The sequence below is a fragment of the Mastigoproctus giganteus genome, chromosome 2 (assembly GCF_048544385.1).
Source record: "Mastigoproctus giganteus isolate SK-2022 chromosome 2, ASM4854438v1, whole genome shotgun sequence".
Lineage (NCBI taxonomy): Eukaryota > Metazoa > Arthropoda > Arachnida > Uropygi > Thelyphonidae > Mastigoproctus > Mastigoproctus giganteus.
In genome coordinates, this window is record NC_143576.1 from 235,530,006 (window position 1) to 235,557,836 (window position 27,831).

The following is a 27,831-nucleotide window of genomic DNA, read 5'->3' on the forward strand; positions in this document are numbered from 1 at the left end:
AATATATAATAAATTTAAAAATCCAATGTATGGCTTGATTAAACTAATATCTTTTTGGACACAATCAAGCAATAAAGATTTTCGTCCAAAAAAATCTATGTCCCTGAAGGAACTCGTACAGCCATCCTTAATTGGTACAATTTTAATTAAAACCATATAATAAATGAGAATTTCGGCACGTGCTAGTTTTAAACGATGAAATATAAATATAACCGTTATATCTTTAAGAAATATAACCAATTATTTCTTTTTAAATAAATGAAGAAATGTAATTGGAAATTTAATAGGAGTTATGTTTCTACAAAAGGACTACCTTAATCCCTTAAATAAGCCACTGTTTTTATAAGAGATGTGATACTACGGAGGAATGCATGTCAGTTTTATCATGTGGACACCGATTTGATTGCCATAGTGATGGTTTTTTCCCTTTTTTTTCTAATTTAATCAAACAAAGTTTGGATTCGTTGCTTAAAAACTTAAACAGACGTCGGGAACTTTTTATTGCATCCTTATCATGTATAAAATTTATTTATTTTCCAGGTCAGGTTGCTACAAGAAAAATAGCTTGTAATACAAAAAACGTTATTCTAACTACTATGCGTATTAGAGGAAAGACTGCTTGACTTCCCTGTCCCAACGGTTAGTAAATCCTGAGACTTACAAATCCCAATTTGATGACGCAAGTCCGGATGACGCAGGTACTTGCCAGATTAGAATCTTATTTTTGGAGTCTGTCTGAAGCCCAGACGAGTGGATCTTTAAACTCCTCTGGTGATTGATATATTTGTTTCTAGATTCTGCGAGCATTTATTTAAGACACGTAGGTGGTAGCTGGAGGGAAGTCCTCCAATCACGTTACGCTTATAACAAATCCCAAATTGGGCTCCATGAAGAAATGTTTTATATGAAGCAGAATGGAACTCGGTGAACAGACAAACGCCCATAACCATATGACATCAGCATGATAAGAGTTCTTGCAGCTAACCGTGTTTCTTAGAGGTAAAAATTGGAACTGGATAACAGACAGTTAGAATTGATTTAAACTTGTGAGATCACAGATTTGATCACGTTCGCTGGAACGATGCAGAGCTGTTGTTTCTTTTCCTGTTTACTTGGTTTCCATTTTTTGATGGTGTCATACATTCAGAAGCAAGTGTTCACTTCAGTATGATACTCTGATTATAGTCACTGAGTATTTCAGTATTTTCGTTATTATTTTGAAACTGCGAGCGTTGGAAGTTCCTTGTTATAATATTATATCAACCGAACGATGTTCAAGAAAGATGTTTCCTTATCAAATATTATGGCTTGACAGTAAAAGAACAGCAACAAGAGAGGATACCTTCCAACCAAGCTGAAAACCTTTGCGGGTGGCACAGTGGTTACAATCACTGTTCTTCACACACCGGGTGGGAAAGTCCCCCGGTTCTAATCCCCTCAGTGACGCGAAGAACTATTATGAAAGATGTGACGTCTTGGAACCACAGTTGTTTGCGAATTCTAAAAAAAATTTGGGAATAGAATTTGAAAACAATAAATCGTATTCACTGTTCAACTATTAGTTTTTCAGGTGTATTCGCAATAATGGAAATTTAATATGTATTTATTTTGATCTCTGCTATTCGCAAGCAACAACCGAATTCTAATTTTAAATGTAGCTTAAAAAAACCAAAAAAAGAAAAAAAAACTGAGCCTATCCAAATTCACTAAAATTGGAGAAATAAAATATGCAAACTTATTCTAAGGAATATATTTATGAATACTAGACGCGTGGATACAACGTTCAGAAAAAGGATGGTAAACCCATTATGGATTATCTCCACTCTCTCGTACTTGCCAACACACTAATCCCTAAATTCATTAATCCCCGAATATTCTAGACACTCCTTTATTAAGGAGAAAAAAAGAAATTCATAATGTATTAATAATAATAAAATATAGGATAAATTTTACTATTAAATAAATAATACTACTACTACTACTACTACTACTAATAATAATAATAATAATAATTATTATTATTATTATTTCTCACTGACGGGGGTATCCACTCCGTGACTATACTGGTACCAAGTATACAGGGTGGTATGTCTGGTGTTACTGTTGGTTGAAGAACTCAATGCTACAGGTGTTCAGAATTGCGACTTTCTGGAGTTCCTCGTAGCTGTTCTCTGGGAGACCTATTGTGGCTAGACTGTTATGTAGGGTCTTTGGCACCATACTGGTGGTTTGCACGGTGATCGGGATGTTCGTTACTTGTTGCTTGATAATTTGATAATGTTTGATAATTTGCTGCATTTTGTTGCATATGCCACATCCCTTTGATCTCCTGTCTTAGGTCCGTGTACTTCCTGATTTTCTCCCCATGGATTTTTTGGAGATTGCCAGTGTTGGGTACCGCTATATCAATGAGATAGATAGCCTTTCCCATCTTGTCGACAAGGGTTATGCCCGGTCTGTTGTGCGAGAATTGTCTTGGCCGTTATTATGACGCGGTCCCAGTACAGTTTGTGGGTTGGGGTCTTTTGTACGGCCTGGGATTCGTATTTGTAGTACGGTACACTTTCTTTGATCAACTGGTATTTCCTCGCTAGCTCCTGATGTATTATACTGGCTACCTGGTCGTGTCCACTAGTGTACTCCGTCTGAGCGATCGCCTTGCATCCTGTGGCGATGTGTTGGATCTTTTCTGAGGCCAGACAGGATCGTTCACATGTGTCATCTGACGCTCTAGGCTCCTTGGCGATGTATTTTCTATAATTCCTGGTGCTGAATACATGGTTTTCGATGGTGAGCAGGAGTCCTTCAGTCTTGGAGAAGAGCTTCCAGTTCGTGAGCCATTGGAAACTATTTTATCTGTGTCATCTTGATGGAAGTCAATGAAGAGTCTCCCATTGATTGGCTTCTTTGCCCATCTTTCTAGCTTTCTTTGTGCCATTTGGCAGAGGGGACTTCTCGCTTAGACTGTCTATAGACAACTTGTCTATCTTCCTTGTGGCCTGGTAGAGTGCTGCTATAGTGATTTTCTGTAAGTAATCTTTTAAGTTAGCTATTGCTGTTTTCTGTTGCTCGATAAGGTTTTTAAGGCCCCTTAGTTATTATTATTATTATGAAACGAATTGTTGCATGTGGATGGACGGATACAGAAAAGACATATAAGCGTTTTACATAAAAGCAGAAGCAAATAAAAGTGTGTTTTTGAGGCCATATCAGCTTATTACTTTATGTTTAGAGTTGGACCGCTTGTCGTACAATCTTTTATATATATACAGGGTGTCTCAAAAATATTGGTACAAACGTTTAGGGGAAGTAGGTAACATCTAAAGGAATGTGAATCGCATAGGAACCCATAACCGGAAACGTCACCGTAAGTCGGTACACGGCGCTGTTCATCAGTTCGCGAGAGGGAAAATTTCTGGTTTACTCATTCAAGCAGTAGTCGCCGCACGAAGAGCATGCATCGATATACGAACTGTGAGCTGGCAGACATGCTCCTAGTGTATGGATTAGCAGAGGGCAATGGACGAGCCGCTCAACGAATTTATGGAGAACGCTTCCCAGACAGACATGTACTGGACCACCGTTTGTTTGCGCGTGTGCATCAAAATTTGTGCGATTTTGGGTCATTTAGAGGTAAGAGGAGTAGTGCGGGCAGACCACGTTCGACGCAAACTCCTGCCATTGAAGAAAGTGTGTTAGATGCCGTCCAGAATAATCCTACTATCAGCACACGTGCCGTTGCCTCTGCCTTAGGCGTGTCTCGTTGCAGTGCACAGCGTGTCTGGCACGACGATTCCTTACACCCCTTTCATCTCCAAAGGGTTCAGTTACTGCTCCCCCAAGATCATCCTAAACGTGTGGCTTTTGCGCAGAGGTTTCGCCAAGAAAGTTTTCAAGACTTGAATTTTCCAGCCTATGTTTTGTTCACGGATGAGGCTTATTTCACTCGGGAAGGCTTATTCAATCAGCACAATGCTCATGTGTGAGCTCACGACAACCCACACATCGTGCGCCCCCATGCGGCACAACATCTCTTTCCAATAAATGTGTGGGCAGGTATGGTCGGTGATTGCTTAGTTGGCCCATACCTGTTACCATCCCGCATGAACTCCGCTGAATATCGGATCTTTCTTGAACAAGTTCTACCAGGGTTACTTGATGATGTTCCATCAAATGTGAGACGCAACATTTGGTTTCAACGTGACGGGGCGCCTGCCCATTATGGAAGGTGTTCGTGACCATTTGAACAGGCGTTTTGGGCGTCGATGGATTGGCCGTGGTGGACTCGTTGCGTGGCCTGGCCCCCACACTCACCTGATTTATCGAGCCTTGATTTCTTTCTGTGGGGGGCCCCTCAAATCTATCGTGTATGAATCGCCTGTGGAGACGGAAATGGATCTACTCGTCTGCGCTGCTGCTACTGTCAAAGAAACTCCAGGTGTGTTCGACCGTGTCCGCCAATCCATGCTGCGTCAGTGTCACGCATGCATCGCGTCTCATGGTGGAACCTTCGAGCATCTGTTGTAACATCATGAAATGCATCCATCTCGTACTCCATTGTTAATATTATGTCAAATAAACGTTTGCCACTAATTACTGTCTTGTGTCATTTCTGCTTCTTGTGCCTCTACTACTACTTTCCCGTGACAAGTCGGTTATGGGTTCCTATGCGATTCACATTCCTTTAGATGTTACCTACCTCCCCTAAACGTTTGTAACAATATTTTTGAGACACCCTGTATAATTATGACCACTCTTGTAACCACGTGAATCTGAAGATAGTTTATTTAGCTATTAACCAAATCCCGTTTCATTAACTTGATCATTTTTTCAAATGCTGATCTCGAAACTACTTAACAAGTCACAGTACTGCAATTAAATTAGCGTGGGATGACATTTCGCAGAGCTTGAGAAAGTTTCTCAAACCGGCGTTGGAAAAGTTTCAATGCTATTTTGCTATTCGTTCTCATGCTATCAACTACCAAACGAAATGTTTTCGTTAAGCATGCCAGAAATTAAAACTGTTGCAAAACTTCGTATGGAATCATGAATTGCCAGTCACAGAAAACATTTTACTAAGGATGGCATTATTGCGTTCTGTGTTGTTTGCGAAAAGAACGTTCCACCCAAGGAAAAATCCAGATCGACCAATATATTAAAACAGCAAAGCACATTATGGCCAAGCAAAGCACGTTATGGAAGAAACAATTTCCAGAGTAATCACTTTTAACCAAGCCAAGTAATCCAAAAGAAGAGAAAAGTGATTTTTCAAAGGATTTTGTGTCTCAGCCTGGTAAGCAGCAATATCAATTTCAATAAGTTCAACGATCGAGTCTTCGAGCAATTTTTGAAAAAAAATATTGTATAAATAAAAATATTCCAGACGAATCTGTTCAAATCTGATCCATTGTATTTGCATAGTCCATGGCTTACATAGGTTGGCAGAGGCAATTCGGGAGAATATTGGTGAAATTAACGAACTTATTTCTAATATAAAAAAAGATTTTGTCAAAAGCGCCTTAGAGATTAGAAACTCAACAGAAATATGCTGCCTACTCTTCCTCTCCCAGTTGATCATGTTCTCGCAAGATGGGGAACATGGTTACAAGCGGCATCGTTTTTGGTAAATTTTGACTCTATAAAAGAATTTTGTTCATTCCTTGGACAGTACGCATTGAATAGTTGGTAGTGGTAAGGCAATGTTTTCCGATGCTTTGGCTAGAAAACATTTATTGTTCATCCAAACCATTTCATCTTACCTAGTTGTATAGCCGAACTTGAAACTTGGAGACTTTATTTGAGCAGCGCAATTGAAGAGATGGAAAAAGTTGAATTGCAAATTTCAATCGAGCCTGGAGGCATAGGAAAAAAAATAAAAAGAAAATACAGTAATGTTTCAGAGAACTCAGGGTTTCGCAAATGGGAAGAGAAATGAATTTCCATTTCAAGTAGAGGCCTCAAAAGTTCACATTTTTAAATACATCCCAGAAAATGGACCACTTTAAGAAATATATTAATCTGTAAATTATTCCAGGTGTGAGTTTGAAAGGAAAAATTAAAAAAAAAACCATATCAAAACGGTTTTTACTTTTAACTGGTTGAATACAAAGAAAATTGGGGTTCTAATTTAATAAATATAAAAATTTTAGCACTATAATACAATAAAATACAATACAATACAATTCTACGATACAATATATTAAAAAATATTTTAATATATTTTAATGCATATTTGATCTGTTTTTTATTGCATATACACTGAGTGGACAGAAATCATGGGATACCTACTTAGTAATGGGTAGGCACACCTTTCGCCCGGATAAGGGCAGTCACACAGCGAGACATTGAGTCCATTAGTTCACGAAAGCGTTCCACAAGTATTTCCATCCACGCTTTCTGCAACGCTGTCCATAATTCCGTCGCATTCCTGGTGAAGGATCCAAAGTTCGAACGGACCTTTCAACAGCATCCTAAAGTTGCCCCACAGGGTTCACGTACGGTGAACGGGGAGGCCATTCCATGGTGGTAAAATCTGCGGAATGCTCTTTGAACCATGTTCTAGTCATGGGAAGGCGCATTGTCCTGCTTGGAGAGTCCATTGCCTTGTAGGTGCAGGAAGACCATGAAGGAATGCAGATGGTCTGCAAGGATGGACACGTAACCTGGACCGTTTAGAGATGCGTCTAGACGTAGCAGAGGTCCCAACGTGTGTCAGTTGAACACACCACAGATCATTACCGACCGTCCACCTGCCTGAACAGTTCCTTGTTTCGTGCAGTTTCCGCCAGATACGCACCCTCCCGTCCCCTCAAAATAAATGGAAACCGGATTCATCGGAGCAGCACACCAGTCTCCAATCATCCAAGGTTCAGTGTCGATGTCCTGTTGCCCAGTTGAGGCGTACAGTCCTGTGTCGTGGTGTTAGCAATTGGACTCTGGTTGGTCGGAAACTCCCATAACCTATTGCGGCTAATGATCACCTTATGGAGACATTTCTGGCACCTCCCTCGTTGAAGTCGAAGGTGATTTGTGCCACTGTCACTCTTAGGTTAGCTGAAACAATGCGAGACAGATTCGACGGCCACGTTCATCCACCACCTTTCTCCGCCCACAGCGGAGATAACATCTCATCCACGATGAGATGTTATTCCAGAAATGGCGTATTCCTGATGCACTCTTGATACTGTCGAACAGGAATAATGCAATTTCTGTACTGCTTCCGCGATAGAGTGACCCATGCGTCGGGCACCCACTATCAATCTTTCAAAGTCAGTTAACTCAAGTTTATCCATACTGACATCGAATTACCGTTCTACGTGAATGCAATGATGCAGGTGTACCTATATACATGCCAAGTGGTAGGTTTGTCTACTAGCGAGAGGGGTGACAGCATCGTGTTGCCCAGGAACAAGGTATCCCACGGATTCTGTCCTTTCGGTATATACGGTGCGATACGTTGCGGGTGCGCCTGAAAAAAAAGAAACGAAAAAGAGTCCTGTATCGAATTTATTTTCTATTTCAACATTAATGGATAAATGAGGTTATTTCCGCTCTTCATAAAGTGTTAATTTATTGTGTAATACGTCAAGTCCCCAGCGACTTCTTTATTTCATATCAAGTATAACAATTCTTGTTCAAATCCGGACCGATCTTATAAAGCGCCTTGAACAGCGGTCATAGGACATCAACCGTCGTATTCTATTTGAGTAATCTATATTTTGTTGCTCTCAAAGGAATTCTCAATCCCTCTTGTTCTATCTTTGCTTTCTTATCTCTCCCTACAACTAACAGACCATGTTCCGGCATCTGGAAATGTGGAGTGAAGCTCTCAGGAGACCATAAAGATACTTCATCTCATTATTTATGTCGTGTGCCACGAGTGACTGATAAGATGGCTAAACCTTATGGGAAAAGCTGCGCATTCCCACAGTTATCGATATTCCTATATTCAGTACAAAACTCCCGGAATCCAACCAGCCATATATAACACCACATTAAAAAAAAAAAAAAAAAAAAAGCAGCTTGTTAAAAACACGACTTTAAACCATTATAACGAAAACTGCGTTTATTAAATTATTACTTTATTATTTTTTTTACTGAAGTTAAATTCGCGTGAACGCGTCTACTGACGCACGCAATATTTTATTCGTGCACACAGTTTTACAACATTTATAATTGTGTGATACGATGTCTTCCTTTTTGGTTTTTAAGAAACGATTTATTCTTTCTTTTCTTTTTTCTTTAAAATCGCAGCGCCCCCGTTGTGAGCATTTGGAATGAAACGTTTAAGTTGAAATTGTCTTTTGCTTTATCTTCAGCACGCGATGCTCGTCTGCTGCTGCTTTCTCTAAACTCGTGCCACGTGACTCGCATTGCGCTTCTTTGTGTCCATTTTTGAGGTTTATAAATCAACAGTGACAGCCTTAGCTACTCCTGTGCCTAAGGTATTCAACATCCACTTTCCTCTTTTTAATAACTTTGCATAATTACTTTGCTCACTCCGAACAGCAAGTTTTTGGAAATTCGTTGCACATGAACCTCGCTTGCGTTGTTTTCGGTATCTCAGTAACACATAAATCAAACTTGACAGGTCACTGTAATGTAATTTTCTAATGCAATGTATCAGACTTGCTTTTTATAGGTAGACATTTTTATAACATATGCGGCTGTAAATATTCCATTCAATTTCGCTCACAGGCTTATCGCTATCCTGCTCTTTTTAAGAGCACCGATTAAGCCTAAAGATGAAAATATTGTTGATATATCGGTGGCGCCATCTATGATGAGCTAGAAGTATAAAAGATAATTTCTTATCTAAGAAATCATGCGCGTAGTCATATTTAATGGACGGATACCTGAACAACTGAATAATAAAATAGGATGAGATATAAATAATAAATGAACATATTTTTGAAACTCTCTTCATGAATCAATTTATCATTTAGCTTTCATCTTGAGAAGAAATTACATTAGCATAATTACTGAATTTCATTAGCATGTCATTACTGTGCAAATGATTCTATTTCGTTCAAACGGTACATTGATTTTTAAGCATGTTGCGGTATCCATTACTTATGTATTTATAGTATTTTTATCGTTCGTTCTATTGTATTTTACAATCGCTTGTTTTAGGTATAATAATTATAAATTATTGCAAACTTTAATAGTCAGGGATGATTTAATTTCTAATTCAAATGTTGCTAATTTAACTAAAAACTATATTCATGGCAAAAACTGGTTTTTCGTTTTCGTTCTCAGCGTAACTTTTCCTTCTTAAATAGCTTCTGACTACAAATTACAAATCCGCCCTGCATGGAATATTATTCTCACACCCGGGGTGGTGCTCCCAAAAAAGAGGGCAGTGAGGTTAATGACTGTCCTCTTTTGAAAATCGGGCTGTTATTTAAAACTAATGAAGACAGAATGATTTCAAAATGATTTTACCTTGGCTGGATTGTCACCTTTCTTAGTTCCTTTTATAATTTTTTTTAATAATTTAGTTGATAGAACATTGAAATTAAGATGTCAAGATAAACTCAGTTTACCATAAGATGGACGAATTTTTGCACTAACTCAATATAAGAGTATCGAACGTGACATGGAATGTTTTACTGTCTGACTTCTCCAACAGATTTGTTGTGTCTTTTTCCCCCCATTAGTTTGGTGATCTTTCTTATCCTTCGCATAAAACCGCTATCTGGTTGACTTTGATCGTGCACCTACTAAAAGGGAGCAATGTTCTGTAAAAAAGCCAACAACCGATTAACAAGATTGCTATTATTAACATAATTTTATTTACACATCCGTCAGTACAGCCTGATTCAGCCAGCAGGTGTTCGTTGTAAATAAGTCAAGTGATTGCATGTTTATAACGAAAAATACAAATAAAAATTTGTACAATAAAACGAACATTGTTAACGTGTACCAGTTTAATTTGTTAAATATAGAAATTCTACGGTAATATTGTGCAAATAAAACACAGAAACTGTCAAGGTCATTTACTAGGCCCTCATAGCGATAGTACAGAGCGAGAAGTCAAGCGAGTAATCTTGAGCCGCCTGCTGTTTTCTCCCTACTTTGGTGATGCAACTGAACAACTGTGTAATTCATTGTAGAGGAGGAGAGAGGAGAGGAGGGAAAAGCTTTGGTTGTGTACAATTCAAGTCATTATTTGTGAGCGTCAGTATGTCGTTGTTTATGGAGGAGATTAGCCGTAGATTTAAATAATTTAACCAAGTATAGATTTTTCCAGCTGTATCCTCAAGGGGAATTTTCAATCTCGATTTGCTCTCAGCTGTTTTCTAAAGTGTCATCAACTTGATCATCAGCTCACACAAGCGCTGTATGACCAGCCACATAACTTAATTTGCAAGAGCAGTTCGAGCTAAGTACGAAGTTTACTAAATAAGAAAACTACCACTAAAAGAGAGAAATTTAAAGTTATGCTATTTGCTGAAGCAGTCTGCTTGGTGGCACAGTAATTATAACATCCGCCCTCCCACGATCGGATGATAAAGACCCAGGTTCGTACCCCATTAAAGGCTAGAAGAATTTTAGAGATGGTTTTTTTTTTTTTTTTTTTTCACTCCATGGTTGAATTACTCTGTCTAGGCATATATGGCAAGGTTTATCCACCGAAAACTTAAGTTTTTCATCCACAAAACACGCAATTTACCGATATATTACAAATGGAGAGATGAGTTTGTTTTCGGGTGGCCTTAATATGACAGATTTTTTTTTTTTTTATTGCTAAAGCTACATTGTCTCAGAGATATAAGATGTACGCAGGACATCATGTTCTTTCATTTGTTTTGCAAGGATTTAAACTACAACGGTCTCAAAGGAATAATATTGCAATGATAATGCAGTGGCTTAATTCTTTCAACAGAATAAACTTGCCTTTGCAATGAGCTGCATTGGCATTCACTACTTTCAGAGTGCCTTACCAAAAAGTTAATTGGCCATTTGCTTAAAACATAAGACACTGCTTTCTAATGATCCCTCATCAGATAGCAAGCGGTCTCCATTCGCAACACTCTGGCTAAAAAGATAGAGTTAGCTATATTACAACTTTCAAACTATCATTTCTCAACCTAATGACAGCTCACATCAACAATTTCTTTACAACTACACTGTACGAAAAAATTCAGAGAACACGTAGAAACATGGTGTAACTCGTGCGGCTTGCGATGAAATGTAACAAAATTTGCCATGGTGGTGTACCAAAGAATAACGATGAAATAAGAAGGAATGGAGAAACTTCGGACAGGTATAAGAGACATAGGGATTGTATAAGAATTACTAAAAAGGTCATATTACAAAAGTCGATACAAGATGCGCGAAAATATGGTCACATGACATTAGTACGGCATATGATCCCCTCCAACAGCAAAACAGTCTGTGACAAAAAATCGCATTTTTCCAGACCTTAGCTCACCAAGAAAGCGAGGAGTTGCCTGTCGGCGTGCAATGGGACGCCCAAGGGCGTTCCACCCATGTTCCATCCGATTTAAGTCTGATGATCGTGCTGGCCACGGCGGTTGTTGGATATTTTCAGTTTCAAGATATTCTTCCACTACTTCGAGGGTTTAGTGTCAACGTTAACTATAAAAGCATTTAGCAGTTTTTAGTTAAAAGTTTTGTAATTAATCAAGAAAAAGCAATTTGACATTTTCTTGGTTTACCGGAAATGTACTTACAGCACAAGCTAACTTGTAAAGTACTAGAGAGATACCGTTCTATAACATGATATGCATTTTTATTTGTATAAAGTAAAACTAATCATCTCAAAAAAAATTAAAAAAAAGCAATTTTGTAGTTAACGTTGTTCGACACTAAACCCTCGACTTGAGCAATGGCATCGTTGTACATGAAAAGAAAATCTTGGCCAACTACACTCCTGAAAAGTTACACAAAGGGTTCAAGGATCTATTCTCGGTATCTCTGCACAGTTATAGTACCCTATCAAAAACATCGAGGGATCCGACTGTTAATCATTGTTCCCCCCACACGAAAACACTGCCTCCATCGTAAGTGTTTTTCTGATGTTGGAGGTATGGTACTGCATTCCTCGTTGTCTCCAGATGAAATAACCTTTAGAATCTGTAGGCTAAAACGGGACTCATCAGAGAACAGAACTGTAACCTATCTATCAGGGCTCCGAGTCACATGTTCACGGCACCAGTATCAACGAGCTCTGCGATGGTTTCGGGTTAATGGGATACAAATCACTGACTTCCTTGCGTAAAGTTCTCTTGGTTTGAGCCTTCTGAATACAGTGCAGTGCGGTTGCAAATGTTTTCACCTGTGGCCGCACCAACCTCAAAAGACAGTTCATGACAGAACATCGTAGGGTTACGTCTGGCTGTTCGAGCCAGATAGCGGTCTGTTCCGGTTGACGTAGTCCTCGGGCGACCTTGGTCAGCTCTTCTTGTAATGGTTCCTGTCTCTTGAAACTGCTTCCGTTGTGCCGAGACGACACTGCATGACACATTTAAGCCAACGTTCCACCTCCGCCTGCGACTGCCCGGCTTCAACTCGTCCAACGGCTCGCCATCTCAAAGAATCAGCTAAACGACGATGACTTGCCATCCTGAATAGCTGGAGACGTGGAGCTAGCCAAAAAACGGGAATGAAGTAATGTGGTTGCAACCACTGTTTTTATATGCATAAATAATTTGCATGATGTGCGGCTGTGTAAGGTGGTAGATCGATTTCTTTTGGATACTCAGAATTTGCATGCCACTATATCTATTATATCAAATATTCACGAAAAACATTTTGGTCTGTTAATTTTGTCGAGCAGTGTACTTTGTTTTGTCACAATAGACCACCTGCTATCTGATAAGGGCCCTTTCGTGGTGAAACAGTTTGTCGTAGCAGTCTTATTTATTAACAAATGGCTAATTAACCTTTTGGCAAGGCCATCTGCTTGATCGGGTGCAGTACCAGGGCAACTCGTTGCAAAGACAAGTTCAATTTAAATCCTGCTGGCCGCAAAAACAGATAGTCCTGCAATTATCCAATGATTCCTCTGGGGCCACATAGTAATATTATAACTTTGAATTTTTCTTTTTAGTACAGTCCCTTATTCACCAAACTTCGTAGCTTAACTCGAACTGCTCTTGCAAATTAAAATTATGTCGCTAGTCATACAGCGCTTGCTTGAGCCATTGATCAGGTTGAGTGCCAGATTACTTTATTAATATTTTCGGATTTTAAAGACTTCTGGATTGTAAAGTTTACCGAATTTATTGCAATAATTATAAATATAAACTCCTCCAAGTTGTTTAATACATATACATAAGATGGACTTTTATCTTATGCAAGTTTTATCTTATCTTATCTTTTTCAGCGAATAAAGATAATATATTATCCTTTTAAGTCAGATTAAAGTTGAAAGAGAGGGGGAAAAAGTTGAAAACAATTTCTAGTTGTTTTTCTTTTGTCTCCATATACATTTGAAATAATTTTTTATATGGCTTACTGAATTTTCTGCTTTACTAAATATCCTTTAGCTGTGGTAGTTTGATTTCAAACTTTGTTCGTAAGAAACCAATTTCAAAGGTTAAAAATGCTCTTTCTTATCTAAAAACTTTTGTTTTTACGAACAAATCCACCACATCTCGGAATGGAGTTGAACAAACGCCGATCTTTTCTGTCGTCTGCCGTATAATTCCGCTAAATGACGCGTGCAGTAGCAGCCGAAGAGGAAATAATGTGAAGTAGAGCAAATCTAGCTCTTGTTATTTAAACTAATGAAAGTGGAATGATTTCAAAGTGCTTTTATCCTAGAATGAACAATAAAATGTAGTCCTGTTTACTCGTACGTTTTTTTTAAATAAAATGCTTTATTTTATTATAACAATCTGGCAGAAAAATGTAAAAACCAGATCTTTGAAAATAAAAACAAAATAAAAATTGTGAGATAATAAATATATACATTCTGTACAAAAAACTGAATAATCCATTTTCACTGAATAAGAGATCAATCGCTTATTTGCTGTTTCCCATGTTGAAGGAAGTCCTCTTCTTTTTTTTTCGAAAAAACCCAAAAATGAGTCATCTCCAAAAGTTTAGGACAAAACATAGAGGATATATTTCACTCTTTTTTTTTTTTTTTTTCCAAACTGAATGTTTACATTAATCAGAATTTTTACATTAAGATTTAATAACAATATGATTTCAAAAACATTTAATGATTTCAAAGGAACATCAAAACAAAATCTTGCCTTTGCATTATTTATCAAAATACATCCATTTTGAATCCCACCATTTTATTCATTTCATAAATACCAATTAAATTTCATTTACAAACGTGTGTCTCAAGAACTATTTTATAATGATTTATACAATATTTTGTATTTTTATGAATCTTTGAAGAAATAGTATAAACATAAGCTTTTAATATTTCTTTGAAATTTAATCCAAAGTCTGACAACGAAATCAATTATTTCAGAATTTAATTTTGTTAAAATACTTTTATTTTTTTTGTAGAGAAAGAATGCTCGTTTTATTGTTTATATAAATCGCTACTATTTATAAAAGATTCAAATTTAACTCCCAATACCAATCCGATATAGTTTCAAAATAAATTTGCATAAAAGATTTGGTCTACAAATATTATTTTCCATCAGTGGAGAAAAGAGGACAGATGGGAAAACAGAACGCTCAGATGACCCCAGATTCGACAATAACAGCGATCACCAGGAAAATCACATAGAGTCCAATTAGGTAACCTCCATAAACTCGTTTCACGCGAAAGCGAAGTACTGTCATGGTAATCAATGAAGACGACAAACTTACAGCTAAAGTGGTAAACAGGATGGTAACCAGTGTTGAATACTGAAGCTGAAAAACAAATCAAGGTTAAAATTAGTTATGTGTCCGGTTACTCCAATTCAGTTAAACAAACTTCAATGTTAACTCGAAGTCTTTATGATGTTATGCAGCAGTGTTTCTCAAACAGTGTTCCGCGACACCCAGATATGAAGTTTGATGTGGATTTGCATATGCAACTGGCTTTTTTTCCCCACAGCTACCTTTCTTAACGAGGTCACAGTTAAAAGTTTAAGAATCACTGATCTGCAGATTTTCAGTATTATTTTTATTGAGAAACATAATATTCATACAAACACGAATCACAATTATATTAGGTTTTCTGTCAGTCAAAGCTGCATGGTTTGAAATGGAAAACATTAAGACATATCTCACCGTCATTCCAGGTCCTCCATCGATCTCCCCCATTAGTTGAATCATACATGGGACACCAACTCCGAGCAGTAAAGCTACCCACCATTAAGGAACAGTCGAAAATGCGTAAGCTACAGTCTTATAATATATAATCAGTGAACAAGTTATAAAGAACATTACTTTAGTTTTGTGTATTACCTCAAAATGTTGACAGAACATCACCACGAAATGATGATAATATCACCAGTCGTACAGACTGGCACGCATCCATCAGCTCCCGGGAAGTGGACAAAAGTAGGTCCACTCTCTTGATGACCCCTCGAATGCCTTCCGATTCCCTGCGTGAGCAGGAAAAATTCAAATCCACTTCTAAACAGCGTTATCTTAATGGTACAGCGCATTATTTGCTAGAAGTAACCATTACTAGAGCCACAAAAGTCCCCAATGAGATGTGCTTGGTAAAAATTGTGCCATAGCCGATGAGTCTGCAATATTTTTCTCAAGCATGAAGAATCGTATACTGTACATTGTCAATAGATCGTTAGATAATCTATTAATCATTGACTTATAGACAAGAAATAAAATCCTGGTCTCCATTATCACTGTATCTCCAAAATCATCACGTATCATAAGCAACTGCCGAATGTGGCTTTTTTTTGGGAGAATATCGTTCCTTATAAACTGTCTGATGGTGTATGAGCACATTAGAAATTTATGAATTCACAGAAGCAATCGTGCAGTGATAATAAATGCGAAGTAAAGTTACCATTATACTAATGAGTAATGGGATCGTTGCTCTGTATGACTCGATGAACGCCACTATATTTTATCTGAATCCCTTTGACGGTATCGTGATATTAATTAGATGCCGAACATTGCAAATTATTTCTCCTTGCTTTTAGCTTCGATATATTTAATCAGCAAAGCCCTGTGCTGTCAACTCTGGGATTCGTTCAATTTACGTTAGTAGAATCCAATTAATATTTGCTTCGCGACGGATTGTCAAATCATCAAGGGAAAGAGGTAAGACTCCATTAATGAAGTTTCTGTAGCAGTAAGCGATAGGTCACGCGTGAAGGAAACCGATAGCAAAGTGACGACTTCAATCGATGACTTTACTCTTACACGATGTCCATTATATTTTTATACTGGGAATCAACGCCGGTTTTAACACGCAGATAAACTTTTATTTAATCTAAATGAACAAATCCAAACATTGATTTAATATAAATTTAAATTAAATCTGGATTCTGATTAATTCTAAATTGAATTCCGATGGAATCATATTTGTTGTAATATGAATTCGGATGGAATCATATTTGTTGTAATATGAATTCTGATTTAATCTTTATTTAATCTGAATTCTGATTTAATCTTTATTTAATCTGAATTCCGTTTTAATCTTTATTTAATCTGAATTCCGATTTAATCTGAATTCTGATTTAATCTTTATTTAATCTGAATGATTTAATTTGATTAATTCTAAATTTGAATTCTCATTGAATTACATTTGATGGAATCTGAATTCTGAATTAATGTTGATTAAATCTGAAACCTGATTTAATCTCGATTTAATATGAATTTTGATTTAATCATGATTTAATCCGAATTCTGGTTAATTTTGATTTAATCTAAATCTCAGTTTAATCTGAATTCTGATTTAAATCCCGATTTAGTCTGAATTCTGATTTAAATCCCGATTTAATCTGAATTCTGATTTAAATCCCGATTTAATCTGAATTATGATTTAATTTGAATCCTAATTTAACCTGAGTTAATCTTGATTTAATGGAAATCTCGATTAATCTGAATCCTAATTTAATTTAGAATTAAATCTAAATCTTAATTTAATCTCAATGAACATAGTCAAAGTTTAATTTAATCTCAATGAACACAGTCAAAGGATACTTAAAAATGGAGCTCCAAAACATGCGGCAATGCCCATTCTCGGAAATCCCTTTCTTGCTACAGCCAGGTTAGATAGAAAGTCTGAAAAAAAAAAAAAAATTAAGTATTCAATTGCTAAATAAATTTCTTCGAAAGCTGTTGGCAGACTTATGTTAGACAGTCTCAAGCTGAGGTAATTAATTTACTGTCAATAATGGTAATTTCTCAGTTATTCCAAGAACATCGGAAGACGTAAAGGTGTGCCTCGAAGGTAAGTTAAGGTCGAGCAAGAGTTATAACATCCTAGGATAACTGCTCTCTGGTCCTAAACAGCGAGATGCCATAACTATAAGGCACTCCCAGCTTCCACTCGATCTTAAAGGGGCCACGAAAATGGCAGATTCAAGGAAAACTGTATACAGAAGACACCAAGGAAAATCTTACTGGTCATTTTTCTCTTTTAATGGCGTGGCCAACCAGATGACCTCTCGATCTGAATCCAAATGGGCATATTTGCGAAGCTTTATCAAAACGAACAGAAGTATGCTGATGTCTTTCTAGTATCCTTTCTAATCCTGTATGAGTGGGATTTATTATTAAAGGCTTTACTATCAGCCTTCTAGACCCTATCGACTTCCCTTCGCTTCAATAGAGGGCGTGCGATATTAATGACTTTTTATGTTGAATATTTTGATAAAATTTATTTATTTTTATTATTTTTTTTTCTTTCTTGGAGAATAATTCTGTATGGGATGGCAGGCACTTAGGTTAAACTGGTTTGCTTTTTTATTTTCGAATTTTACTAATCCAATAAGGTTAGATACTCTCTCTGTCTCCAAATCTTTATACTATGCTCGCGATGTGGCCTAACCATAATGGAACAATGACCTTATTTTGTCCTAACTTAAAAATTCCTTTATATCGTACACAAAATATCACGAGTGACCATATAATCTTGTGTGCACTGAAACACCCATATCTAAAAATATAACTGAAAATCGAAGAAAATCATAAGAAAATCGAAGAAACGTTTTCTTATGATGCATACTCTGGCCAAAAAAAATAAGAACCTCTGTATTACGACAGTTACAAACAGAAGAAATGCAAATAAAGTAAAAGAAGTGGGAAGATGACGTGTTGGCTCGTTGAGTATAAAGACAGCACAGGCTGTTCGACTGCAGTAATCTGAAACCAGAATGGATAAAACGCGTGATCTCTCAGACTTTGAAAAAGATCTCATCGTGGGTGCACGTTTAGCAAAACGTGCACCCACGATTCAAGAAACGAAAGGCATAATTGGTTTCTCAAAAGCATCCATCTCAAAAGTTTTTAACTTTACTTTCTGTCACCAAATGGGCTTCTTGGATTGCTTCCAGATATGTAATAATTGCTGAAGGAATGGGATCTGCTCAATGATATTATTTGGATGGCTAAACATACGTACATTCATTTGTTTCCACAAAAACAAAACCACATTCCTTGAACTTTTTGGATATATTACCTAATAATTCTAGTTAGCATCCTATACACTAAATAGACTTTTTGATTAAAGACATGGTTGTGGTGGTGGAAAAAGCTATTAAACATCGATATTTGTGTCTATAATTGAACGGAGAACACAATTGTTGTTGTAGGGTTTTAGGTGGATCAGCGACTTAAGTCATATTATGTATTAAGTCTACAAACAGCATGTTCAGTGGTCGTTTTGCTGGACGAAAACCATAATACCCTCGCCTGAAACCGACAAACTCAGCCACGTTGCGAAAAAGGCCCATAAAAACTCCTCTCGTCATCGAAGCAATTCGAACCCAGGTCTTTTCTACCAAATGTGCTACCTACACGGGTGGAGAAAACAGTAAACCGGCCAAAGGATTGTGTTTTGTGGTCCGTTTACTATTTTCTGGAGGGAAAACCCAAGTTTCGGGAAGAAATAAAGTCATGCAACCCTCACCTGAGACACAATGACTCAGGGACATTATGAAAAAACCATAAAAATTCCTGGCGTCATTGACGGGATTCGAACTCGAGCCTTTTCCACGAGGGGTTGGGAGACAGTGATAATGACCACTGTGCCACCTGCGAGGACATGGCAGAAATACGTACAAGTAGTAAATAATTGAAAAATTTTTGGAGGAGAGATTTTAACCGATGCAATTGTCCTGATTATATTCAACGTATTATTTCAGGGCAGGCATGTGTAATGAATCACAAATGGCATAATTATAATGTAGAGAGTATTTCTATTAGCCGCTGATGCTCCAAAGATTACATTACTGTTAAAGTTAATGAACTCCCTAGGAGAACTTGAAAGGCATTTGCAATTAAGGAATCTAATAAATTAGTGCGCTAAGACAATGGAAAGGAAGGTATTAGAGACATACTCACCAAGCAGGCAGTTACCCCAGGCAAGGATCGTTAAACCAATGATGGTATCGCTGAGATTAAAGACAATTCCAACGGCCTGAAAGGAAAATAATTAAGACTGTACTCTAATCTCTAAAGTTTCACTCGGTTTCTTAAAAGAAGCAATGGGTATTTCGATTTCATGCTTGGTGATTCTTGATAAAAAAAAAAAAAATCGCTGAAAAATAAACAAAGATAAAAGTAGGACAGATGTGATTCTTTCTTTATCTTTGTTTTAAAGTAAATAAATAATAGCTGAAATCCAATTCTTAAACCTAATGTAGTGTTGTTGATTGGAAAATGTTACAAAGCTCGAGCATAAAAAGGTAATTAATTTTTTTTCATGAGTAAATATTTAACTTAGAGATCGTTTCATTAATACGTTCTGAAGGATGATGACAGCTTAGTAAATATTCAATAATCAAATTGATCCTAAAGTACTAATGCAATAAGACATTTTTATGTAGGTAATTGGTGATTCTTCTTTTGGCAATCAGTGATAATTGAATACCACAAAAAATGCAAGTATGAAGTACAATAGACATACTGGAATCCATCTAGTCAGATGAGATTAAAATTCTTATAAAAACATCGATCCTTGAAAATGTTTTCAACAGTTCATTCCAATTTTGCCAAAAATACATTCATAAAAGATTACAACAAATCTTTGGCCGATTTTTCTTTTTACGGACACTTTGTTGAAATTAGGAGTACACACTGTCCACTATAAATAGCAGAAAAAAAAAAAAAGAAAAAAAAACTACTTGTATACGAGGAGTGCTCATTTAATTCGGGGACTGGTGCAAGATCTTATCATAATTGTCATCATCTGAATCTTCTGTGGATTTCTTCTTCTCTAAATATTCTCCCTTGAACTTTATACACTTTCGCTACCGTCGTACTCAACCATTAAATGCTTCTTGCAAGCCATTTTTCGAAAGATTGCAAAGTGCTTCCATTGTGACTGCGACCATCGTTGTGTCGGACGAAACACTTGCCTTTCAGAGCTTTCTTCAGACGTGGAAACAGGAAGAAATCACACGGGGCTAAGTCCAGTGAATAAGGGGGATGTGGCAGAACTCGGCACCTATGGCAATGTTCACAATATTAGCTGTATGGGGCCTGGCATTGTCTTGGAGAAACCATTTCACACCGGAATATGGCCCTTCTATTAAGACACTCATTACCATATGCTTCATTCATCTCTTTAACTGTTTCCGATACATTTAAGCCCCGTCTGACACAATAACGAATCACATATCGCTGTTCAATCTGTATGTCCGACATGATATTTGCTTCAAAACGGTCATCAGTGAAACGCGGCTGAAACTTTCCATAACTGCCTCTAGCGGCAGTTATGGAAAGTTCGCGCGGTAAACATAAGAACTTGCACCAGTTCGCGAATTAAATAATCATCCCTGGTATATAAGTTATTTAGAGGAACAAACGGTGTCTGAAAAAAAACTTAAAAAAAGCAAACTTAAATAAATACTACATTTTTATATTATTATGAATAGGAAGATTTACTACAGGAAAAGGGGGAAATATCCCCTGATAATTGGCCAAATTACTGTTTATTATACTCCTACAGACCATGTTTATACCAGAGGTGCCCAACCAGGCGATTTTGAATTATTTAAAAATATTTACAATGTCCAGTTTCGTATTTCTCAATGACGTGTACGACTGGTTAGTAAATGGAAAATGAAAAGTAACTTCCAAACTTATAGAAACTTTATTATTATCTTTAATATAATAATAAAAATAGAAGAAAATATTTAAAGACATGGTAAAATGATTAGAATAGGCTTACAGAAAAAAGTACGATCATCAGGAAATATATAAGATGGGTTTTAGCAAAAAATATGTCCTTTAAAAAACATGTTGTATAGGAATCCTTATTTCGATGTAAAAAAAAAAATCGATTTAAACACTGATAATGGAGGGGCTGTTTGAAAAGTAAAGTGACAGATATATTGGGGGGGGGGGGAACTGTGTCTTTCCTAATACTGAAATGTTGCATGAAAAAAGCGCACGTGTAATGTTTCTTTTCGTCTTGTTATATTGTATATATTAGTGATTAAATCAAAATGAATCCTAATCTAGAGTGAGTGCTTTTAATTAAAAAAGTAGTGTATTTTAATTTTAATTCTAATTTTATTTCCATTTAAATATCCCTTCAAATTCATTATTACAAAATATTTCTTATTAAATGTCTTACCATATACTGGGCTGTTTGAAAAGTATGGGGCAATGAGATATAAAATTAGCAATATTGGTGCCAGCAGTTGCTGGGTGCAATACTGCAAGTCATTTGCTATATTTCATAATGGCAAAAAGGATACTCTTGAAGTATCCTTCGATTTCTGCAATAAACAGTTTGATGACGTTGGAAACCATCTTATTTATTGTCTATATAACTGCGCAATAGCCATTCCTAAATGCAGATTGACTCACCTGTAGCAAAACAACAATCTCGTTTGCTATACAATAGATCCACGTGACTGAAACAGCAAATCCAACGTAGGCAAACACCCAGTGAAATCGTGGCTGACTGCGATGTGAAGTTAAACAAAATACCACCACTGCTATCACAGTTGAGGCGACTGCAACCACAGCTATTACTGGAACAACCCCACCTATCATGGTAAACGCATCTGCAAGAGAGAGAGAATATATTTCCGAGATATCAGGTATAGGAGGAAGGAAATCATAGGAGCACCTAAATTTAAACAACAGAACACAGCCAATAAAAATCAAAAAGCTTCCTTAGCAACACTTACGTCCTGTTACCAGGGTGATGAAAGAAGGGCCTGTAATGCAGTGTATAACGTTCAGAATACGACACCAATTGTGCTTTGTGCTCTTGTAGTCAACAACAGAAGTGGTGAACGTGAGAACCAACATCACAGGGAACTGTCAAGAGAAAGGAAATATTCCATAAGTATGTTCGAGCACCATTTTTACGATTTAATAAAAGATTTATCAAAGTACTGCAGAGTTCTCTTTGAACTGTTTTCAGTCGAAGATTCTGTATAGGATTACTGAAATCGTTCATCAAAATCCCATTAGCAAACGATATTTCGATTGGCATAAGAAGCAGGATATATATATATATATATATTTGTGCAAAAAAAAGTATTACTTTTCCCGAGCCAATGGAATTTTTATGGCGTTAAAGTAAAATGGAAACATATATATCTAAAAAAAAAAAAACGTTAAAAATACTAATTTTGTGATTGCAAGGCCTACTCTATATTTCTTTCGTTATTTTTTACACTCACGGGTCCAAACATTAGAAACCTTTTTACGATTGGCATCAACAGATAATTAAACGTACCGTATGCAATCGAAAGTTATCACATGGTATGACCAAAGTTCCTTGATATCAAGTAGTGTACACTTTCCTAGGACTTCTTGGTCCATCCGATCATGAGAAAAACAGGTGATCTTTTCGATTTTCAAAAAGGGGTGTTATTGTTGGAGTACATTTATCAGGAGCCCCAGTTGAGAAAACGAAGGAAATCGCTGGTGTGTCGAAAGCAACCATCTCAAAAGTGGAAGACGGAAGGAGAGTGCACCTTTAAAGGGAAGAAATACGACAGAAAGTCGGTACTCCAAAAACGAGACTGCAGGAATTTAAAGTGAATTGTGCGTCAGAATAGAAGGTCCAGTAGGCAATAAATAACTGAGAAATTCAATCGAGGCAAAAAAGGATTCATTTCCAACAGAACTATGCAGCAAGAGTTAAAGAATCAGAGTTTAGGTAGTCTTGTGTCCTATACGAAAGGCACTTCTGTAAAAAAATCGTAGAGTGGTGCCACCAACGCCAAGGCTGGACTGTGGAGCAGTGAAAAATGATCATATGGTCAGGCGAGCCTCAAGTTACACTTTTCTGCACCGACAGTAGGATAACAGCGTGGCTTGAACCTCATGAAACTATGCATCCAGACTGTTTCGTGTCCACCACTTCATCCCGTTTTCTCCAAAACTTGAATTATCACTCCCGCGCACCCTTTCCAATAAAAGAATTTCCAGCTTTTTTTTTTTTTTTTTTTATATAGGGTCTTCTCTCGAGAGCTCAGGGGAAGTAGAGGGTTCATCCGTGTAGGAGACTATCTATTCTCCACTAGGGAGTCCCTGGCTAAATGCCTGCGGAACAACAGCCAACAAAACTCACACCGTCTCTGGAATTTACTGAGTTTGTACTGCGACACAGAATATACCATATGGAGTTAGGGAAACCCCCCAGGTGTCGTTTGACAGGAAACGCCATGTCCATTACTCAAGCTGCTGGAGGTGGTATCGTGATTTCGGGTATGTTCTGTTGGAATGGACTCCATCCGCTCATACCGTTAAAATGTCGTGTGACTACCAAAGAATATCTTTCTGCCGTATCGGACCAATTTCACCATGCAATACTTCATATTTAACCAGATTGCAATAGATTCTTTCGAGACGACAATGCAATCACCATTGCATTATTCCACTGCAAAAACTCTACCTGAACGGCTTGAGAAACAGTCCCAAGATATCCAGTATCTACCCTGGTGGTAGATACTGGATATCTTGGGACTGTTTCTGCAGATTCTCCAGATGAGAAACCAATTGATATCTAATTCTCCAGATGCCTAATTCTCCAGATGAGAAACCAATTGATATCTGTAAGAGGTGGTTCGAATTCGAAAGTCTCCACTAAACACGATGTAGCAGCTGACAAATATCCTGATGGAACATGGAATAATGGTCAAATCTGGAACTAGACTTCCTGAGACACCTAGCGGAATAAATTTTTGGGCAAACGTTGTCCCTACTAAATATTAAATATTTTATTCAATATTGAATATTGAATAAAATATTTATAAATCGACATGATGGCGTTTGTTGTGAGAAAAAAAAAGTAGGGATACTAATATAATGTAATGATAATTTAAAACTCTTATTATATTTATCGCGCACAATTATGTATGTTTCTTTTAATTTTTTTTACATTTATATTTTATAAGTTTTTCAGATTATTCATAAGCCGAAATGAATTATTCTTGCTTTTATAACTAATTAGGAAATTTCGGAATCTATACCTTGCATATATCTATAATTCTTTCCCACCATCGCTGTGCTTGCCACTCTTCAACGTTGATAGGACACACCTTATGTATAAAATGACTACATTCAGTCTCATCTTCCTGTTTCTCGGCCACAGGTAAGTTCATCGGTACAGGCAGTTTTTCAGGGCCATTTGCGGCTTCTAATGGAAGAACAAAATTTTCTGCCGAAATGAGTTTGAAAAACAAAAAAAAAATCTCTATAAGTTTGCTTACATAAGTAAAGTAATGAAAAGTAATTTCATTTAAATTTATAATAATTCTATTTAATTATAAAATTACAAGTAAATTTAACAAGTTAGAAAAACATTACAATATACGCTGATAAAAAAGAAATATTTTAATTGCACTAACGTTTCAACAATAGTTATATGTCTTCTTCTTCAGAGTAAGTGATGACGGAAAAAAATTAATAAAATAAAGTTAATTAAAATTATTTGATTTTAATTTATTAAAACACCGTAACAAATAATATATATTAGTTTAGAACAAATGCTGATTGTTTTAACCCACTCATTTTAACTTTTTAACCTTGTGAAGGGTAAATACAATACCAATACAAGTGATATTACAAAGAATATTGCTTTAATTTACATTGTATACCTTTACTGGATTTCATGCCCTTGTGGGTAGCGCAGTTGGTAGAATCTCCATCCACCCCACACAGGTCGAAAAGACCTGAGTTCGAATTCCAGCGATGATGTGAGGAATTTTTATGGGCCTTTTTTCAGAACGTGGCTGAGTTAGTTGGTCTCAGGCGGGAGTAGCATGGTATTTTCTCCTGGAAACTCTGGAGAATATGCCATGTGTTCTGTCCAGCATATAGAAAATCGACCACAGAATACGCTAATGACCTTTAGCTGCTGTTGCGCCGTAAAACCTCCAACAACAACTCTGCTTCTAGACCAGTAGGTGGATACAGTATTTTCTAAATAGCAAAGCAATCAAGTTAAAAAGTCAAACAAACAGTCTCCTACTATATAAGACAAAAATAATCCAACTTACCGATGTCTTGTGGAACAACGTCACCCGGGATTGAGATTACAAATACAGGATTGTCTTGTCCATAAAGTTGTATATTAGACTGTGGGGCCTCATCCTCATTCCAAGCGTCTTGATATGAGAAAAATGCTATAAGAAAATGTTATAACAATTCAGTTAAGATCAATATTTTTCTGTATACCTGTTTGGCATCCAATAAACAGACATACAATACACTCACTATACGCTGAGTGGACAGAAATCATGGGATACCTACCTAGTAACGGGTAGGCCACCTTTCACCCTGATAAGGGCAGTCACACGGCTGTCCATAATTCCATCGCAATTTTGGGTGGTAGATTCAAAGCTCGAACGGACCTTTCCACAGCATCCCAAAGATGCTGCACAGGGTTCATGTCCGGTGAACGGGGAAGCTGTTCCATGGTGGTCAAATCTGCGGAATGCTCTTCGAACCATGTTCTAGTCACCACGGCTCTGTGGGGAAGAGCATTGTCCTGCTGGAAGTCCAATACTCTGTGCGTGAACGATGACCATGAAGGGGTGCAGATGGTCTGCAAGGATGGACAGGTAACCTGAACCGTTCAGAGATGTGTCTAGACGTACCAGAGGTCCCAACGTGTGCCAGTTGAACATGCCCCAAACCATTACCGACCATCTGCCTGAACAGTTCCTTGTTGACATGACGGGTGCATAGCTTCGTGCGGTTTCCAACAAATACGTACCCTCCCATCATCTCGAAATAACTGAAAACGGGACTCATCGGACCAGGAGACCTGTCTCCAATCATCCAAGATCTAGTTCCGATGTTCTTTCGCTCAGTTGAGGCGAAGAGTCCTGTGTCGTGGTGTTAGCAATGGGATACTGGTGGGTCGGCTGCTCCCATAACCTATGCGGCTAATGATCGCCTGGTGGTCTTGGTGGAGATGTTTCTGGCAGCTCCCTAGGTGAAGTCGGCTGTGATTTGCGCCACTGTCGCTCTCCGATTGGCTGAAACAATGCGAGACAGACGTCGACGGCCACGTTCATCCACCACCTTTCTCCACCCACAGAGCTGTCCACGATTAGATGTTATTCCGGAAATGGCGTATTCCCGATACACTCTTGATACTATCGAACGGAGATAGTGCAATTTCTGTACCACTTCCCCGATAGAGTGACCCATGAATCGGACAGCCACTATCATCCCTCTTTAAAAAGCCAGTAAACTCACGACGTTTATCCATAATGACATCGAATTACAGTCTACGTGAATGAAGTGATGCAGTGTACCTATATACCTGCCAAGCGGTGGGTTTGTCCACTAGGGAAAGGAGTGACAGTGTCGCGTTGCCCAGGAACCCCATGAATTCTGTCCTTTCAGTGTACCTGCATACACATAAAGAAACCTACAGTCGCTGGCCACTTTATTAGGATGTCTTATAGGACGTTAGCCCACTTTAATCTGGATTACTGCTCTCTTTTGCCTTAGAATCTAAGCGGTTTTTAAGGGTATTAAGGATATGCTATGAAAAAAAGCCTCACACTGCTGCTCCTTCATAATCAGCTTGTACTGTTCGTATATAACAAGTGGACATATTGCTTCACAGATTTTGCCCGTACGTGGGCTCTTCAACCATTTTGGAATAATGTAAAAAGAAAAAAGAAGGCATCAGGTCACAAGTACTCACTGGTCCTAATGAAATGGCCCCACAGTATAGTTTTATGCATATCTATCCCATCAGTTTTACGGTTATACGTTGCGAATTGTATGTAACCACCTTTCATCAGATATGGAAAAACAAAAATGGGAACTTATTATATTAATCCACTCTTATACCACGTGAAAATTAATAACAGCATAATAAACTACAGTTTTAACTATCTTACCGATACCCATCATCAGACCAAACTGCTGACAGACTCCTCTTGCCGATGCTACCAGAAACAAGGCAACAAGAATAAACCAGAAAAAAGAGGGGTCTGTCAGAAGCTTGGCCTGATGATTGGGTATCGGTAAGATACCTGAAACGTCACCTGAATGTATAAAACAATTGGAACATTCTTATAATATTAATATATTAATATTAATTAATATATATTAATAGATTTAATATTCCTCAATTATAAGTAATTGTTACTGTTCTTACAATGTTTTTTTTTTTTTATTTATATCTACCTACCTGTTAAAACCACCCCGAAGGCTTCGGGGTTATCTCTGTCCTCATTCTTCTTTCCGAACGTCAAATTTGGCTCTTCTGCTTCT

At 37.4% G+C, this 27,831-nt stretch overlaps 1 protein-coding gene across 3 annotated transcripts in view; it reads right to left on the minus strand.

Moving 5' to 3' along the window:
• Positions 1-14,551: 14,551 nt before the first annotated feature.
• Positions 14,552-27,831, minus strand: part of LOC150090263 (mitochondrial sodium/calcium exchanger protein-like) — an 86,668-nt gene continuing 73,388 nt past the window's right edge. The window contains exons 8-16 of one of the 3 annotated variants that reach the window (XM_090369037.1): positions 27,749-27,829; positions 25,593-25,718; positions 24,564-24,751; positions 22,266-22,398; positions 21,940-22,139; positions 19,465-19,540; positions 17,101-17,181; positions 15,214-15,287; positions 14,552-14,850 (exon numbers count right to left, since the gene is read on the minus strand). In XM_090369037.1, the coding sequence (XP_090225163.1) occupies positions 14,671-14,850; positions 15,214-15,287; positions 17,101-17,181; positions 19,465-19,540; positions 21,940-22,139; positions 22,266-22,398; positions 24,564-24,751; positions 25,593-25,718; positions 27,749-27,829 (1,139 nt within the window). In that variant the 3' untranslated portion in view covers positions 14,552-14,670. The remainder of the gene's footprint in view (positions 14,851-15,213; positions 15,288-17,100; positions 17,182-19,464; positions 19,541-21,939; positions 22,140-22,265; positions 22,399-24,563; positions 24,752-25,592; positions 25,719-27,748; positions 27,830-27,831) is intronic. The other 2 variants (XM_090369038.1, XM_090369039.1) reach the window with 2 other exon arrangements.